This window comes from Pseudochaenichthys georgianus, chromosome 17, assembly GCF_902827115.2.
Source record: "Pseudochaenichthys georgianus chromosome 17, fPseGeo1.2, whole genome shotgun sequence".
Taxonomy (NCBI): Eukaryota; Metazoa; Chordata; class Actinopteri; order Perciformes; family Channichthyidae; genus Pseudochaenichthys; species Pseudochaenichthys georgianus.
In genome coordinates, this window is record NC_047519.1 from 39,069,453 (window position 1) to 39,088,568 (window position 19,116).

The 19,116-nt window shown below is 42.4% G+C and overlaps 1 protein-coding gene across 1 annotated transcript in view; it reads right to left on the reverse strand.

Annotated features, from left to right (window-relative positions):
* The window catches only part of LOC117462638 (partitioning defective 3 homolog), a 136,416-nt gene that overhangs the window by 63,282 nt on the left and 54,018 nt on the right, over positions 1-19,116 (reverse strand). Inside the window, exon 10 of the mRNA XM_071206406.1 lies at positions 11,830-12,168. Coding sequence (XP_071062507.1) covers positions 11,830-12,168 — 339 coding nt within the window. The remainder of the gene's footprint in view (positions 1-11,829; positions 12,169-19,116) is intronic.

The following is a 19,116-nucleotide window of genomic DNA, read 5'->3' on the forward strand; positions in this document are numbered from 1 at the left end:
GACAGTTTTCTCCTCAGCTACCTTCTGCTGGTGCACACGCAGAAGCATATCTCTGTTAAAGATGTCTGTAACTGGAGGCCGAACATGGTGGCAGCTGATCAAAATGCTGTCCCTGTATCAACATTCAGTTTGACAATTTCACGCGGTCCCTCAAACACGACCCTGAAGCGGAGATGTTCCCCGAGCTGCAGTGAGACATCCTGTTCTGGAGGGAGTGGTGAGAACTCGGATCCATATTGCACACGGCAGCGAGAGCCAGCATCTTGGATTATTCGCACATTTACGAGCCAGACAGGGCAGCAGCTGAGGCGCAGGAAGATGCGACCGAGCTTTGATTTCTCTCAGGTCTTTAACGGCTCCGGAGGAGACGAGACACAGCTGTGAGTTCCTCCGACTCCAGGTTAGTCTGGCAGAGAACACGAACACGCCTTTCCACCAACTTTCCCAGCTGGATAGTTCACTTGATGTTCTTGGCTTTCACTTTTGAGTCACACGGCAACATGGAAATACGTTTTCAAAAAGCTGATTTTGTAACAAGATGCTGCCGGCCAAGATGTTAGGAAATCTAAAACAACATATTAGGACATCTAAAACAACAAAGATATGATGACCTCACGATGTCTATCCTTTTTAAAACAGAAGAGATTAACCGATTAAGAAACGCTTACAAATCACATGTGTTGGATTACAGAAACATGGGAATGAGGGAAATGAACAACACGGATGATGTCTGAGGGTAAGTGGATTATGGGGATACTGAGATGTATTTCCACTGATCCTATCGTGCGATATTAAACAGTGCATCCACTGTTCCTCTGTAACTGTGTGAATCCAACAAAATGATGTTAAAGATTGCTGAAGCTCTCCAGGCTTTACATGTCTCTGTACTTGGAAACTGTGTGTGTGTGTGTGTGTGTGTGTGTGTGTGTGTATGTGTGTGTGTGTGTGTGCTTGAACACAACAGCGACCATATAATAATAATAGCAGAGGGTGAGAAGGCAAAAAGCTATTCTTTACCCCAGGATCACTTTGCTGATTAATTAGCCAAATAGTTTCAACCACACCATCAACGCATCATTACAGCATCTAACCCAAGGCTCTGTTCTCATTCAGCAGCCTACCTTCCACCTCATATCACACACACACACACACACACACACACACACACACACACACACACACACACACACACACACACACACACACACACACACACACACACACACACACACACACACACACACACACACACACACACACACACACACACACACACCACACACACACACACACACACACACACACACACACACACACACACACACACACACACACACACACACACACACACACACACACACACACACACACACCTGTCTGCGTGTTTGTCTGCGTGGCTGTTTCTGTGTGTGATACGTTCCGACTTGGCTCCTCCCCCCTCTGAGGGGCCCGTATTCCCCCGTCGGAGATGAAATGTAACGGAGCCGATTCAATAAGAGCGCTGCCTCCTCGGGAAATGCGGAGAATCAAATCACACTAAATCCCTCAGAGGCTTCCCGGCGTTCACCGCTGCCTTGTAGTTGCGAGGGGGGAATAAAACAATGGCGGCTAATTCACTCGACTCTCTGCTGCACACACACAGCAGGGATGGAAGTCTTGCTGAACATGTTGAGGGCTAATAAAGCTATTACATAACACGCTACGACAATTTAATAAATTCACCTTATCAATTAAGACATTCATCTGCTGTGACTTTATAATGTACAGTTCTTAGGGAAACCATGGCAACACATGTTCCCAGATACCAATGGGACCCCAGTGAGGAATATCTGTGTCGCCGTCATGGTGGGAAAACACGAGGGGAGATAATAACACGAAGCTTTGGACAATATTTAGCTTGGCAGCTTGAGGAGGGAGCAGAGAGACCACCGGGGTCCCAGCAGCAGCACGGTTATGCAATTTGGTTGAGAGGCAAAACAGAAAACACTTTTTTATTTAAACTGTTCCCAACCTGATACTATACACCTACGCACACAACACTGCCGAAAACATTAAGTCCTTCTGTGGAAACAAGCACAACTTCCAATTCGCTGCCTTGTTAAAACACGTAGCTTCAAACCGAATAAATAAGAAGACTTCCGAGAGACGCGTGTAATCCTCAAAGTCAACGTCACGCAGCTAAATGTTGTTTTGATGCAGTAAGACTGGAGTCTATACGGTGGGCATGCTCCGTAACGCAGAGGAAACGGCTTCTCCTTCTGGCCTCTTTGGTTGCTTTTGTTTTTAAACCTCTGAAGTTAAATGGACATTTCTGACAGCGGCATGTTTGAAGGAAAAAGAGGGGCAATTAAAAAATGAATTCCAATGGATATTTATGCAGCTCGGTTCACTTTCCTCTCCGACTGCCAAACATGGCGCTGCTAAGAAAGGCAATTGTGCGTTGTACCCCCCCCCCCCAGAAGGCGCTGACACGGGGCGGAGAGACTCTGGTAATCTCATTTGGACATAAAAGAGGATTGGATTTGGGTCCTGTGAGGAAGTGCCGGTGCCAGGGTGAGTTTCCTCAGCTCAGGTTGAGATAACAAGCTTTAGTCGGATCATTGTCATTCTTCCTTTCATTATTATCATACAGTAAAAAGATTAAAGGGGCCCTATGATGCTCGTGTTCATATTTATATTATATATTCATATTGATGTGTTTGTTTGGTTGTTTTCAATAACAAATGTATTTCTTCTAGAAAAAAATAATATATATGCTAATAATTTAGTTTTTGGGAGAAGGGGTGGGATTAAATAAGTGTACAATTCGGATATGCATTAAATAGATCATTTGTTTACATATAATTTAGAGTCAGTCATACTTTTGTTTATCAAGTTTGTATAGTATAATAATTCTCACATTATATTATTTTTGTATTATTGTTTTAGACATTCAAAATAAATCAAATCAAACATTTAGTGTCTCTACTTTAAAGAGTCCTCTCCTGCTGATGTTCAGGTGTATATCAGTATGTAGTGTCTCTACTTTAAAGAGTCCTCTCCTGCTGATGTTCAGGTGTATATCAGTATGTAGTGTCTCTACTTTAAAGAGTCCTCTCCTGCTGATGTTCAGGTGTATATCAGTATGTAGAGTCTCTACTTTAAAGAGTCCTCTCCTGCTGATGTTCAGGTGTATATCAGTATGTAGTGTCTCTACTTTAAAAAGTCCTCTCCTGCTGATGTTCAGGTGTATATCAGTATGTAGTGTCCCTACTTTAAAGAGTCCTCTCCTGCTGATGTTCAGGTGTATATCAGTATGTAGTGTCTCTACTTTAAAGAGTCCTCTCCTGCTGATGTTCAGGTGTATATCAGTATGTAGTGTCTCTACTTTAAAAAGTCCTCTCCTGCTGATGTTCAGGTGTATATCAGTATGTAGTGTCCCTACTTTAAAGAGTCCTCTCCTGCTGATGTTCAGGTGTACATATCAGTATGTAGTGTCTCTACTTTAAAGAGTCCTCTCCTGCTGATGTGCAGGTGTACATATCAGTATGTAGTGTCCCTACTTTAAAGAGTGCTCTCCTGCTGATGTTCAGGTGTATATCAGTATGTAGTGTCTCTACTTTAAAGAGTCCTCTCCTGATGATGTTCAGGTGTATATCAGTGTGTAGTGTCTCTACTTTAAAGAGTCCTCTCCTGCTGATGTCCAGGTGTATATCAGTATGTAGTGTCTCTACTTTAAAGAGTCCTCTCCTGCTGAGGTTCAGGTGTATATCAGTATGTAGTGTCCCTACTTTAAAGAGTCCTCTCCTGCTGATGTTCAGGTGTATATCAGTATGTAGTTTCTCTACTTTAAAGAGTCCTCTCCTGCTGATGTTCAGGTGTATATCAGTGTGTAGTGTCTCTACTTTAAAGAGTCCTCTCCTGCTGATGTTCAGGTGTATATCAGTATGTAGTGTCTCTACTTTAAAGAGTCCTCTCCTGCTGAGGTTCAGGTGTATATCAGTATGTAGTGTCCCTACTTTAAAGAGTCCTCTCCTGCTGATGTTCAGGTGTATATCAGTATGTAGTGTCTCTACTTTAAAGAGTCCTCTCCTGCTGATGTTCAGGTGTACAGTACATTAGTATGTAGTGTCTCTACTTTAAAGAGTCCTCTCCTGCTGATGTTCAGGTGTATATCAGTATGTAGTGTGTCTACTTTAAAGAGTCCTCTCCTGCTGATGTTCAGGTGTATATCAGTATGTAGTGTCTCTACTTTAAAGAGTCCTCTCCTGCTGATGTTCAGGTATCAGTATGGAGTGTCTCTACTTTAAAGAGTCCTCTCCTGCTGATGTTCAGGTATCAGTATGGAGTGTCTCTACTTTAAAGAGTCCTCTCCTGCTGATTTTCAGGTGTATATCAGTATGTAGTGTGACTACTTTAAAGAGTCCTCTCCTGCTGATGTTCAGGTGTATATCAGTATGTAGTGTCTCTACTTTAAAGAGTCCTCTCCTGCTGATGTTCAGGTGTATATCAGTATGTAGTGTCTCTACTTTAAAGAGTCCTCTCCTGCTGATGTTCAGGTGTATATCAGTATGTAATGTCTCTACTTTAAAGAGTCCTCTCCTGCTGATGATCAGGTGTATATCAGTATGTAGTGTATCTACTTTAAAGAGTCCTCTCCTGCTGATGTTCAGGTATCAGTATGGAGTGTCTCTACTTTAAAGAGTCCTCTCCTGCTGATTTTCAGGTGTATATCAGTATGTAGTGTCTCTACTTTAAGAGTCCTCTCCTGCTGATGTTCAGGTGTATATCAGTATGTAGTGTCTCTACTTTAAAGAGTCTTCTCCTGCTGATGTTCAGGTGTATATCAGTATGTAGTGTATCTACTTTAAAGAGTCCTCTCCTGCTGATGTTCAGGTGTATATCAGTATGTAGTGTCTCTACTTTAAAGAGTCTTCTCCTGCTGATGTTCAGGTGTATATCAGTATGTAGTGTCTCTACTTTAAAGAGTCCTCTCCTGCTGATGTTCAGGTGTATATCAGTATGTAGTGTGTCTACTTTAAAGAGTCCTATAACTTCAATAACTTCCATGCGAGTGGCTGTTTTTCTGTATTTTTAACTAAGGAGCAAATTAAGTCGTCACATTTAGACGAGTTGCGATGTGTGCAGTTTAAAAACACTTCTGGAGCTTGTTAGGACGTACATAAAGCTGAAACATCTCTCTGGTAGCTCCGACCTGGATTCTGAGTCATCATCTTGTGACGATCACACTTGGCAGCATCAACAAAAGGACTATACACACGAATATAACACAGGCATTTTGAGAGCCATATCGGAGCTGATTTGGGGCATGACATGACGATAAAACACGGAGTTAGAGATCACAATTATGAATGTGCTTCTCTGCAACAAACAGAAACTAGAACCACGTCCGATCTAGCTTCTTAAGCATTTCCTGATTTAAGGGAAAAACACAAATCCAGAAGTAATCTAAAACTGTTTAACTTCAGAACAGAGTGTTAGTGCAGGAACAGAATAACATTGTCCTTTTCTCTCGGTTTCTATAGACGTGTTTTCCCTTTGAGCAAATCTCCGCGTCGCTCTGATATCAGCGTGCGCTGCCGTTTGAATCCCATAATAACAAACACTCCCTCCTCTTGCTTGGCGTGGCAGGGTCTTATTCACTTCCTGTTCAGACAGGAAACAGGAAACACGCTTCCTGGTTCTCTCTGGAGGTATATTGTGTATGTTTTTATTGCGATTGGGGAGCTGGGAACGCAACATAATACGTTTGAGGAGTCCCTGGCACCTTCACTGTGAGGACAGACACGTCTGGGGCAGCATGACTCCTACTCAGAGGAGAGTATACTGAGTGTGCAGGAGGATCAGGATCATTAAAGCAGAGATGGCAGAAGTACACACATCCTTTACTTAAGTAAAAGTACAGATACTTGTGTTTAAAAATACTCTGGTGAAAGTAGAAGTACTGACTAAACTTCTTTACTCAAGTGAAAGTAAGAGGCTTTGAAGTGTACTTCAGTAAAAAGTACCCATAACTAGCAGCTGCTTTAAAGAGTACCTGACCTCCCTTTATATCAATAGAACAATAATGTCATTGTTAGCTAATGAATGTTTCCATGCTGAACAACGGCAACATGACAACGTTTCCATTGGTCCCTCTTCTTTAGAGAAGACCAGGAAGTGATGGAGACACGGATCGTGTTCCAACCAATAGGCACGCAGTGACTCTAAAGAATAATGATCACGCACCAACACACATTCAGACTAAAGGAACCAGCTGTTTGGGAAATGAGAGAAGTAGAAAGTACAGGTATTTGTGTTAAACATGTAAGAAGTAGAAAGTACAGGTATTTGAGTTCAACATGTGAGAAGTAGAAAGTACAGGTATTTGGGTTCAACATGTAAGAAGTAGAAAGTACAGGTATTTGAGTTCAACATGTAAGAAGTAGAAAGTACAGGTATTTGGGTTCAACATGTAAGAAGTAGAAAGTACAGGTATTTGAGTTCAACATGTAAGAAGTAGAAAGTACAGGTATTTGAGTTCAACATGTGAGAAGTAGAAAGTACAGGTATTTGTGTTCAACATGAAAGAAGTAGAAAGTACAGGTATTTGAGTTCAACATGTGAGAAGTAGAAAGTACAGGTATTTGTGTTCAACATGAAAGAAGTAGAAAGTACAGGTATTTGAGTTCAACATGTGAGAAGTAGAAAGTACAGGTATTTGAGTTCAACATGTAAGAAGTAGAAAGTACAGGTATTTGAGTTCAACATGTGAGAAGTAGAAAGTACAGGTATTTGAGTTCAACATGTGAGAAGTAGAAAGTACAGGTATTTGAGTTCAACATGTGAGAAGTAGAAAGTACAGGTATTTGAGTTCAACATGTGAGAAGTAGAAAGTTCAGGTATTTGGGTTCATCATGTAAGAAGTCAAAGTAAAAAGTCGTCGGAAAAAGAAGTAGTGGAGTAAAGTACTGATACCAGAAGAATGTACTTAAGTATTTTGTACTCCACTACTTCCCACCTCTGCATCACATCTATGTCCATAATCCCATGTACAACTTTACGAGTGTAATTAGGAAAGTATTTGAACACGCACATGGCACCAGAGTCGAACTAAAGAGAGACCTGAGGAATGGCTATAACCACAGCTGAATGTCTCAGTGGAGACAAGATGCCATAAAGAGTTACTGCACGTCTCAAGAGGAACAGTCACTCAAAGCCTGGAGTGCATCAAGCGTCATAAACTATTGAAGTTGTGTGGTCATGTCATCCTTTCAGAGCTGCTCAATCTTCTTCACTAATGTATTTCCTATTATTCAGACTGATTCATCATTTACCTGTAAATATATAATCAATATGCCTTTCTACAATCCCAAAGTAAAATGTATAACCTCACAAACAATGATAACATCTGCACTGCTCTCAACTGGAAGTGTTAGTATGTATGTGTGCCTACTTTACCTACTTTGTGGTGTATTAACATTGTTCGCAACGTCTGGTTGCTGTTGTTGCCGTGGGCTTTCTTGCAAAACTTAATAAACCCAAATTGGTATAAAACTCTCTTGAGTTCTGAAGGGAAATACGACTGCGTATCTGGTGAATGAGTGAGCTGTTTCCAATAGAAGCTGCACTGCGGAGGCACTGGAGCCATCTGGGGAAACAAGACTACGAACACTCGTTCATTCTGCTCTGGATGCTCTCCTGTGTTTCTGCTTCGCTGCAGGCTTTCCTCCATCGGCTTCACGTTTCCCCAAATCCATGTAAGGCCTGCGAATCTCTCCGAGCATCGATCGGAAAGGAGGATTAGAGAGAAACACACCTGCAGTGCTGAGAGCGGCTGAACAGATGCAGGCGTTCAGAATATCTTTGGTCAGCTGGTTAGCACTGCAGTGGACTCTGCTTGGGGTTACACGTTTCCAGAGGAAGAAAACGTGCGTATGTCCTAAATACTTGAATATCGAATAGTAATACCACAATGTAGCAATACTCTGCTGCAAGTACAACTCATGCTTTCATTGTTTTCACTTCAGTCAAAGTATAGAAGTACAGTATGAGCATCAAAAGTATCAAAACTAAAAGTACTCATTATGCAGAATGTTTTTTTCTTAGAATAATATCTATAGTTTTATTTCTCTGGATTATAATTAGTGTTATACAGAAGAATATGGTCTGTTTTGGTCTGAAATTCATAGTTAGAATTCTGACTTTAAAGGTGGGGTGGGTACGTTTCAGAAAACGGCTCGAGATACACTTCTTGTTATATTCCATGGAATGCTCTTAACATCCCGATAGCAATGAATATCTGAAGTGCTTTGACAAAAAATCCATAAAAAAATGTCATCTGTAGAAGCCGTGGTACTGTAAAAAGTACAACCAATCGATTGGATGGCCTACCTGCCTGTCAGCCTTCCATCGGGGCACACACTTATCTCGTGCCCTCATTGGTCATGTGCGCGTTCGTGTGTGTTGGAGGAGGGGCTCTGTGAGGAAGTGGCAGATTTTCTCCGGTTGTGTATTTTAAAATTCTAGCGATCTCGAGCCGGTTTCTCAAACTTACCTACCCCACCTTTAAATAAAGAATTTAGACTTTTTTCAGAATTAAGATTTTTTTTTTCTTCTGAAGTCTCACTTTTATCTCAGTTATTATAAATACTCTTTGCCCAGATTTAAAAACAAATTTGGCGCAATCAAGATTCATCTTTGACTTTAGACGCCCCTCCCCCACCCCCTTCATACACTGTAGCAATCATGCACCAGGTTCCCCTCCCCCCACGGGAACTCGACCTTTCTCAAAGAATGTGTACACTAACACTTGAACCTGAACACACATATGGACGTGTGGAATATGTGGTGTAATGTGTTTTGGGCCATAACATTAAATTACAACAGGATTGTACGGTTATGAAAGCATTATAAGTTAGTTATGATGGAGTTAAAACAATGTTGGATGATAGTCATTTGTTTGTGTTTTGGACTGAGATAAATCATGGGTCAAAATGTACCCGCGAACACCACGAACGGTAACAGCTTTTGAACACAACACAAGGGTTCATGAATTGGAGTACTTCTAGGTTTATTAATCCATAACAATACATCATAATAGATTGATTTGTATGTTGTATTATTATTATTATGTGTATCTTCAAATTACTAGCAACTGAAGTCGTCACATAATTGTAAAAGAGAAAAAAAGTACATTATTTGCATTCAAATTGTAGTGGAGTAGAAGTATAAAGAAGCATACCACGGAAAGTAAAAGTACCTCAAGTGCAGTATTTAAGGTAATGTCTTAAATTACTTTCCAACACCGGAAGATTCGTAATACCACTCGACTGCTGTGTGTAAATACAAAGCAATTGCACACGGAAAAAGGGACTTCCACGCCTGGCGAGGGTGATCTGTGAATGAAGCGTCAATCATGAAGGTGTGAGATGTTGGTGGCTGAGGCAGAATGCTGAGGAAGAAGGTGAAGTCAACAAGTCGGGTAGAATGAGAGGTAGAAAGGTCAGGGGAGACAGAAAGAGAGACGGGTATTCAAAGGTTCCCGTTCACTCACTGCCTCCCCAGAGTAATCCCAGAGAGAGAGAGAGAGAGAGCTGTGCATTGTGTCGAGCTGACATTTACCACCTGCCTCCTGTTGCTCTGATTATTTGCCCCTCCAGGTGTAATATCCAGCCGGCGCAGTAATGCTGCCTCAGAGGTACGAGCATGTGGAGGCAGAATCGGGCTGAACAAACCTTTAAGTGACACAACATGGAGGGGCGGGGTTTTGAACTGGAGGTAAAAAGGTTTCTGGACCGTGAATGACATTCGACTTCCTGAATGCCTTCCGACTCCGACAGCACAATTACTCGAAGGTGTATCGCAATATGAACTCGTGCACTCTTCAACTCGTAAAAGCACATCCTTTGTTGCAGGGTGGATACGTGTTGTATTGTGGAGCTGCAGATATATCCTGGTCTACAAATCCTATTCTACAGACTTCACAAAGCGTATATTCCTTGGGTACATACCCTCTTTAAAAAGCAGACCATGATCCTAAAAATGAAATACAAAGTCAATCCCAGATCAGATGTACGTCCACGAGGCTTTAGCATAATGGTCCGTTCCAACAATTATGTATTATTGTATCGATCACATGGTGATGAGAATAATGATGCGAAAACAACCAATCTCTTCAATATTGTGAATCATATCATACATTATGCAGCTTCATCCGATAACATGTGTTAGTGTTACCGCCTAAGTAATTATTTATTCAATAATAAAAACACAGCATGGAGGGGGCGGGCTTTAGAACTGGAGGTAAAAAGGTTGCAGCACCATGAATCCAAGCCCCCGGGAAGTGCGCCGGACCCTGATGAAAATATTCGTTGTGTCCAAACGGCGGTACTACAACTTCCGTATCAGTCCGTGACGTCCCTGGGTCCAGAAACACTTTCCCCCATTGACTAACATGGGGAAAGAGATGTCTGTAAATCAGCGGATCATTTGTTTTAAACTAAATAAACTACCCAGTATGAACTATTTCATAGCCCTTATTAGAATAATTTGGTCCTTAAAGTTGTAAAATGCACTAAAAGCCGAATCTAGATTTATTTTATGTCTCCATTCATTCTATTGAGCCGAGAGTGGGAGCTCGGGGGGGCGGGGCTTAAGGGGCGCATGCTCTGTGAGCCCACACACAGGTTCTTCTGCTCATACAACCAGGCATGCTGGGTAATCTGTGACGTTTCTCTCTCAAAAGTTGGGCCATGTTGTCCTCATGCGCCAATGAGCAGCTCTCATAGGAAAGAACGAGGCCCCGCCTCCCACGCTGTATCCAGTTCTTATTATACATCCATGCATGAATCACACTCGACTTCCTGAATGTCTTCCGACTCCAACGGAAGGGCTGCACAATTAATCGAAGGTTTATCGCAATCGCAATATGGACTAGTGCACTCTTCAACTCGCATCGAGCTTGTTGTAGGGTCGAAAAGTGTTACAATACCATTTTGAACTATTGTGGAGCGCCGCAGATATATCCCGGTCTACAAATCATACTCTACAGACTTCACGAAACGTATACTCCTTACGTACATATCCTCTTTAAAAATCAGATCCTAAAAATAAAAAATAAATCACGGCAACCGGACAGGCTGCTCCACGGGAGTTGGGGGAAGTGTTTAACAGCGACACAGAGGATGAAGACTTCAGTGGATAAATGCGACTTAAGCACCGAAACGACTTATGTTTTCTTTCTCTTGAAGGTGGGGTAGGTAAGTTTGAGAAACCGGCTCGGGATACACTTGTTGTTATATTCCATGGAATGCTCTTAACATCCCGATAGCAATGAATATCTGAAGTGCTTTGACAAAAAATCCATCATAATATATCATCAGTGGAAGCCGTGGGGCTGTAAAAAGCTCGACCAATCATCTGAGCCGGCTAAAGTAACTGGATGGCCTACCTGCCTGTCAGCCTTTCATCTGGGCACAAATTATCTCGTGCCCTCATTGGTCATGTGCGCGTTCCTGTGTGTTGGAGGAGGGGCTCTGAGAGAAAGTGGCAGATTTTCTCCGGCTGTGTATTTTCAAATTCTAGCGATCTCGAGCCGGTTTCTCCAAAATTACCGACCCCACCTTTAACGATAGATTTTTTAATAAGAGCAACTAATACACAGGTGCGACTTATAGTCCGGAAAATACGGTAGCTATATTGTTTTATTTTGTGAATCGTATCATAAATTATGCATCTTCGTCCGATAAAATTCATTAGTGTGACCGCTTAGAGAAGGAACTTAATACATAAATCTGGTTCCAGTGACTCCCATTTTTTTTATCTCCGAAAGCATGAATCCAGGCCTACCTGTCTGCAGACGGGGGCCGCTCATTGCGGGCCTTCACTTGGGTGTAGAGGGAGTCAGAGTGCTGGTTCTGGTGGTGTGGGTGGTTGTTCTGGTGGTGTGGGTTGGGGTGGATGTTCTGGTGTTGGATGTAATCGTCCCGGGGGCTGTGGGGCCGGCTGTGCCCGCTGTCCATGGAGCAGTTCAGAGCGTTGACCCCAGCGTACGCGTGGTCGTCCTCATCCTCATCCTCCTCCTCCTCCTCCTCCTCCTCCTCCTCCACCCGGCTGACGTCCAAGACCTCGGCGTAGTCCCGCTCCCGGGCCTGGCGCTCCCTCAGCTCCCGGGTCTTAGCCTGGATCCTGATGGTGCAGATTGTGACAGACACTGTAGGTTTTCTGCCTCTATTCACAAACGGTGGGTCAGAAACACGTGCCATGCTGTGCAGCTCTGGGCTGACTCTGGGAGATCAAAAACATCCATGCTGTGTTGTCTTCTGTGTGTATCTTTAACGTGTAACTGTCATGCCACATTTACCGTTATGTGTTAGATTGGATCCTCATTAGTTACGAGGTTAGCAACAATTCTTCCGGGGGTACACACGTAAAAAAACATCCATGCAGTTTTGGTGCTGTGTTGAAGCCATAACGTGTTTAACGGAAACTGTCATGCCACATGTACCGTTATCTGTTAGATTGGAGAGGATAGCAACACGTCTACCCGGGGTACACACGTTAAAACATTCAGCTTTCTTGGATTCATGCACCATGCAGACCAAGACATCTGAAGCAGGAGAACATGACATTTGCTTTTAGCTGATAAGAGAAAGTGACCCTGGAAAGACGGGGAGAAGAAGACTCCAGAGTCCCTTCATTGTAAATAGTATACCAGTGTTGTTAAGACATTTGAGAGAACATCAGCCAAGAGACAGAAGCACTATTACTTGTTATTATGACAGAGCTTTTTTCCTTCTATTTGCACGTTTATGGCTAAATCTAAATTCCATCTTGGCTTCAAGGGTAGTAACCATTCTTCCTAGAGTCCACGGAAAAACACATCCATCGTCTGTGTGTTTAAAAATCACACATCAATTAGGTATTCTGCCATGAAGTGTAAAATGGAACAAGCTCAATTGGTAGCACATGACCTTTGCTTTAAGGCAGGGGTGTCAAACTCAAGGCCCGGGGGCCAAATCCGGCCCGCGACTTCATTTCATGCGGCCCCTCAAGAGATTGCAAATAATATAATATGTTTATTATACGGTTACATGCCGATTTACAGAAGCTCGTTGCCCATAAACTACATTCCCCACAATGCATCTCAAATTTGACTTTTTTTCTCAGAATTTGACTTTTTTTCTCAGAACAAGTTTTTTTCTCAGAATTTCACTTATTTTCTTCAAAATATAAATGTTTTCTTAGAATTTGATTTTTTTTTTAAAATCATTTTGTAACATTCTCACTGAAGAGACTTGCATAGATTTACCCTAGAATTCTGCTTTCAGACGTAGTTAATTATGAAGTTATTACCCTATCCGATAATAATCCAATGCAGAGGCAATAATGTCATATAATACATTATTTTATATATATTAAATATTTATATATGTAGTTTTATATAGTCTTAAAGTTACAACCGGCCCTTTGAGTGCAACCATAATGCGAATGTGGCCCGAGATGAAAATTAGTTTGACACCCCTGCTTTAAGGTAACACTTCCCTCCATGATATGTACTGACCTGAGGAAGGGTGGCAGCAGAATATGCGTACGTCCCTTTATTGTAAATATTGTAATAGTGTTGTATTTTAACGTTGCAGAATATTTACTGAGCAGAAAAGGTTTAATGTGATGAATAAAGCCTCTATTACTGGAGCACATGCAAACATGACTATGCACTGGAGCTAATGTTAGCAATGTGAAGGGGTTTTTGGATGTGCTTGGATTACTGACCATTAACATCTTGTTATGTATCAATAAATGGCTTCTCTATTGAAATGACAGCAAGTCATAGAAACTGAAGAACACGTTATAAAGCCCTGTCGCTCAAAATCACAACGATGATGATCGCATCTCAATCCTCATTGAGTGCAGAACTTCCTGTTAACAGTGTAATTGACAAGCTTCCATCAATCATCTTAAAACATCCGAGCATATAACACGATGACATAAAGCACATCGTGTCACATGACTGTATATTTAGTACTGTGCAGGAACGGTACGCCTGGAAATACCAATCAGTTATGAATCATGGCTACATCTGCTCCGTGGGGAAGTCAACATGCCACCGTACTGGTTTCCACTTTGTCATGTTGCTTTTTAGCAGAAGAGAGGCGGGGCCTATTATGTGTCCTGTTGTTCTACTGAATAATACCGTAAACAATATATAATAGTCTCTTTTCTCCACATCACCTAATAATAGGAAGCGACTTGTACGCAGAGTGCTGCTAATGTAAAGCTAGCGTGCTTTTCTCACACACACACACACACACACACACACACACACACACACACACACACACACACACACACACACACACACCACACACACACACACACCACACACACACACACACACACACACACACACACACACACACACACACACCACACACACACACACACACACACACACACACACACACACACACACACACACACACACACACACCACACACACACACCACACACACACACTTTAGGCCATTATCTTGTGAGTAACTGGCAACGTGGTTCCTCTACAGCGGGGGGACTACCTATCGCGCAGCCCCGTAATTACAGCCTTGCCAATTATCAGAGCTTTACAACTACCAATTATCACACTGCTCTCTTTTCTCCGGGCCGCTTTTTAATGGCGGAGGGAAAGAGAATGGGACAGCCGCCGTGACGAGGTGGGGGGGGCGACTTCACCGAGCACTCAGCGGGCTAAAAACTGAAATGCTTCATACAGAAAAATGGCATGCTGTGCATAATGAAACAATACGTCTTAAACATAGGAAGGCTCCACCATTGGAGGTACACATCTTTTTATAAACAACATGTTTAAGTATTAAAAACGAGGCTGCTAATGTGGCTTTAGAGGGGCCCTATTACGCTTTTTATATCTTTCAGTTTCCTGTGTGTTATACTGTATATATTTGTGTGCATGGCTGAAATCCCTTTTTTTACTTCTGAACATAGTGACATCACTGTGTAACACTCGCACTTCTATTTGCTAGCGCTCCAACACATTGTACATACGTGATAGGCTAAGGGGCTAACCGGTTGACCAATCACAGCAGAACCAGCCAGCTAACCAATCAGAGCAGACTGGGCTCTGGTTTCAGACAGAGGGTGAAAAGAGGTGCTGCAGCACAGGCTGTATGAGAAGAATAAAGAGTTTTTTGAACATTAGAGCATGGAGACATGTAGAGACACTACATAATGATATACACCTGAACATCAGAGGAGAGGACTCTTTAAAGTAGAGACACTACATACTGATATACACCTGAACATCAGCAGGAGAGGACTCTTTAGAGTAGAGACACTACATACTGATATACACCTGAACATTAGCAGGAGAGGACTCTTTAAAGTAGAGACACTACATACTGATATACACCTGAACATCAGAAGGAGAGGACTCTTTAAAGTAGAGACACTACATACTGATATACACCTGAACATCAGCAGGAGAGGACTCTTTAAAGTAGAAACATTACATACTGATATACACCTGAACATCAGCAGGAGAGGACTCTTTAAAGTAGAGACACTACATACTGATATACACCTGAACATCAGCAGGAGAGGACTCTTTAAAGTAGAGACACTACATACTGATATACACCTGAACATCAGCAGGAGAGCACTCTTTAAAGTAGAGACACTACATACTGATATACACCTGAACATCATCAGGAGAGGACTCTTTAAAGTAGAGACACTACATACTGATATACACCTGAACATCAGCAGGAGAGGACTCTTTAAAGTAGAGACACTACTGACATGAACCTGTCCTCTTTAACTCCCTACTGAATCTCGACAGCGGTTACATCTGTTGTTGCTAAATAAGCACTTCTTGCTATAACTGAACCCATGTCACATGAAAGCCAGTGGACTTGCTAGCTGCGTCTGCATTAGTTGCGGACGCAGCAATAATCTAGTAGCGCAGCAGGAAGCCGGGCCCTGGAGAGATCTATCTTTAAACCCAGAGGAAACCCAGTGTTTTCCATCAGAGCAGCAGCAGCAGCAGCAGAGGGAGCCGCTCCTGATTGTACACACAAGCTCAGAGGATGATAAGATAAGGCCAGACGGACCAATCCAGAGCTGAACTTCTCCGGCTCCGTAATGAGGCTTTGTGACGGAGGGAGGAAGCAGCTTTGAACCAGTTGTGGAGTGTGAGAAAGGACACAATGTCAACTCTTAGGAGCTGACGTTTTAAAAACAAAGACAGCTACCTCCATGTGTGCGGTCAAAGCAGGTCTGGAATATAAAGTGTATGCATATGCTGATTTCAGAAGGAAGGGATACTTTTCGTTATCCAATATCTGTTGCTGATTTAAAGAAGAAGGCGTTGTTAAGTGTCCCAAATTCAGAAAACAGAACACAAAAACAGTGGCAACCCTAACTCAAGCTCTTCCCAGAGTCCACGGTAATGTCTTCAGCCAACTGTCTTGTTCCTTTTCGATACATTGTGAATCCTCAAGGTATCAATAAAGGCTTATCAAATCCTCACATTTAGAGATCTGGTCCACAGCTTAAATATGGTAATTAATTGATTATTGAAATTGACCAAAACCTTTTTTCTACATTCCTCAAGTCTTAATAATAATAACTGCGATTTAAAAATTCTCAGAATCAAAGAAAACCATATTTACAAGGTATACTCAACTACATTTCACGTGTTGAGTATCAAACATACATCCCGTTAGCATAAGTCGTATTTGATCCTAAAACTACTTCTGCCGCATACTTCGAAAATCTATTTTTCTACTAAAACATTGTTAAATAAACACCTTCCATGTTTCCCGAGACTTCATCGTCTACTTCCAGTAAAGTACACACTTAACTGTAATAGCATTTGGCAGATGTGTATTTAGACTTATTTTAGGACGGTAGAAATGTGTATTTGGGCGAAACAGAACTATATATGGTAATAGAGGAGTAGCATTATACTGCTGGCGTGTTTTCCAAGGATGCTCTGATCCTTCGTTGGCAGAAGAACGAGGGCAACTGGAGTGAATCAAGGGGGACTCCAGCTGTATTCCTTTAAAGACACAATCTAAGCCTCCATCTATGTCAACATGACAAGCACTTAGACAGCAGTGTTGCTAAAAATGTACAACTGTGCAAATACAATTACACTGATTGAAACGGGACAGGAAGGAACAGCACACTTGGCCTGATCATTGACCTTTCGATCCCAACATGTTTACGCAACGAGAACCCTGCTTTCTCTCTAACGGCTAAGCTTCACGAGGGATGAACTTAGCGTGAAGGGTAAATGGTGAAAAATAAAAACTAGGAAAAGAGTCAGAGGTTGAACAAAAAGGGTGCAGAGCATATGAGAGGCAGAGACAGCGGATAAAAGGGTATAGAAATGGCAGGATGGGACATTACGGTGGAAGACATGTGTTTGACGAGTGACCTTTCCACCACATCGAGCCAGAACAATGGTCCATTATGTTCTATTGTGCCCGCCGTGTAATAAACCATCCTCTTAGCGTAAGTGCTGACACAACTGATAGACCCGGAGAAAGGCAGGAAGTGCATGAAAGGAGACGGTCCAGCTGGATGAGATGGCTGCCGAAGGTCCTTTTGGATTAAGAACATTGGATATGTGCAAATGGGTTATGCGGGAGGAGCACTTCGTATGCAAAGAGAGTATTGCGAGACCTTGGAAGGGCCGAGGACACTTGGCGTATAAGTACATTTGGACATTTAAAGAAAGGAGAACGTTGACATTTAAAGGCTTGAGCAAGAAGTAGTAGTAGTGATTGTGGAGGTCAAGGGAAGTTCATATGGACACATTGCATGATAACTGCACAATGTTAGATGTACTGTATAGATTAGACTGCTTTGGCCGCATCACTCTTAAAGGGGCCCTACTTTGCATATTTTCAGGTTCATATTTGTATTTTTTGTGCCTTTGAAGACCATTTACACAAATGTGTTGGCACAACAACCTTTTAAACACACTACAGGAAAGGGAAAACCCCAAAACCCTGACTGACAGTTACAAGGAGTGTCAAATTGAAATAGATTTACTTGGTTTGGGCAGGTGAGGTTTCATAGATAGTCGTCTACAGATTGGAAGATCAATGATTTCGATTCCCAACCCTTACAGTCAGTTTGTCTTCGTGTTTCGGGTCAAGATACCGAACCAGCAGTTTCCCTGATGACCAACGGCGTGTGAATGTGTTACCTTGCACCGTACAAAGCAAAGTAACGGTTTTTTCTATCTCTTATAGAGTACAATAATTTCACTCAACGGCAACGTCCTGTTGTCCTTAACTGAATGGTCTACATTTCCAGGGCAATGTCAATTAAAAATATATTATTATTGGCAACAAAACTCAATATTAGTAATTCAACTCACGGATTGCATCCCAAGGTATTTGAGCCTAGAAGCTTTCTTATTCAAATTGCTGTGGAAGTTCGAATTGATTTCACAACCTGATTAACGCCGATGCATTAGAAAGTACATTCACGTCCACAATGACCAATTACATCCATATTAGCATGTTTATCTGCTTTCCAAACGAGCATACGTTCTCCCCGCAACCCTCCGTCTGCTGCCCGAACTGTCCGTCTTGATTTGTTTGTCTGACTCTCGGTCGGAGTCCACTGGGACCCGAGACTTAAACCTGCGAGGAAATCCATCCATTTAGTCAATCACAGCTGGATTAACCACAGCCTGTGGCAGCGGCAGCCAATCAATAGGAGCTGTGCAGCGAGGTGCCGAAGCTCCCGGCTGAACCTGGGGAGAAACGCAGCTAACTGGATTATTGTTTAACACCGAGACAGACAGTCTTCCACATCCTCAGTGGGATCTCCCCAGTCAATATCACTGTATCTCAGCCGGGGGTAGCATTCAAACGAGGAGTGCTTTTTCAGGTGTTCAGGGAGGAGGTACGCTTGGTTGGAGTGAGTCAAACACCCAGCTCTGAACAGAATAATTAATGCATTGAATTACTGTCAAGACAATCCCAAGATGGTTGCCGCTCTTTGGATGCACAGACCTTAATTTGGCTGGTTTGTATTCCTCGTATACTCTCTTGGCTGAATTCCTGAGCTCTCTCTTGCCCTGGGCAAACAACAAACAAA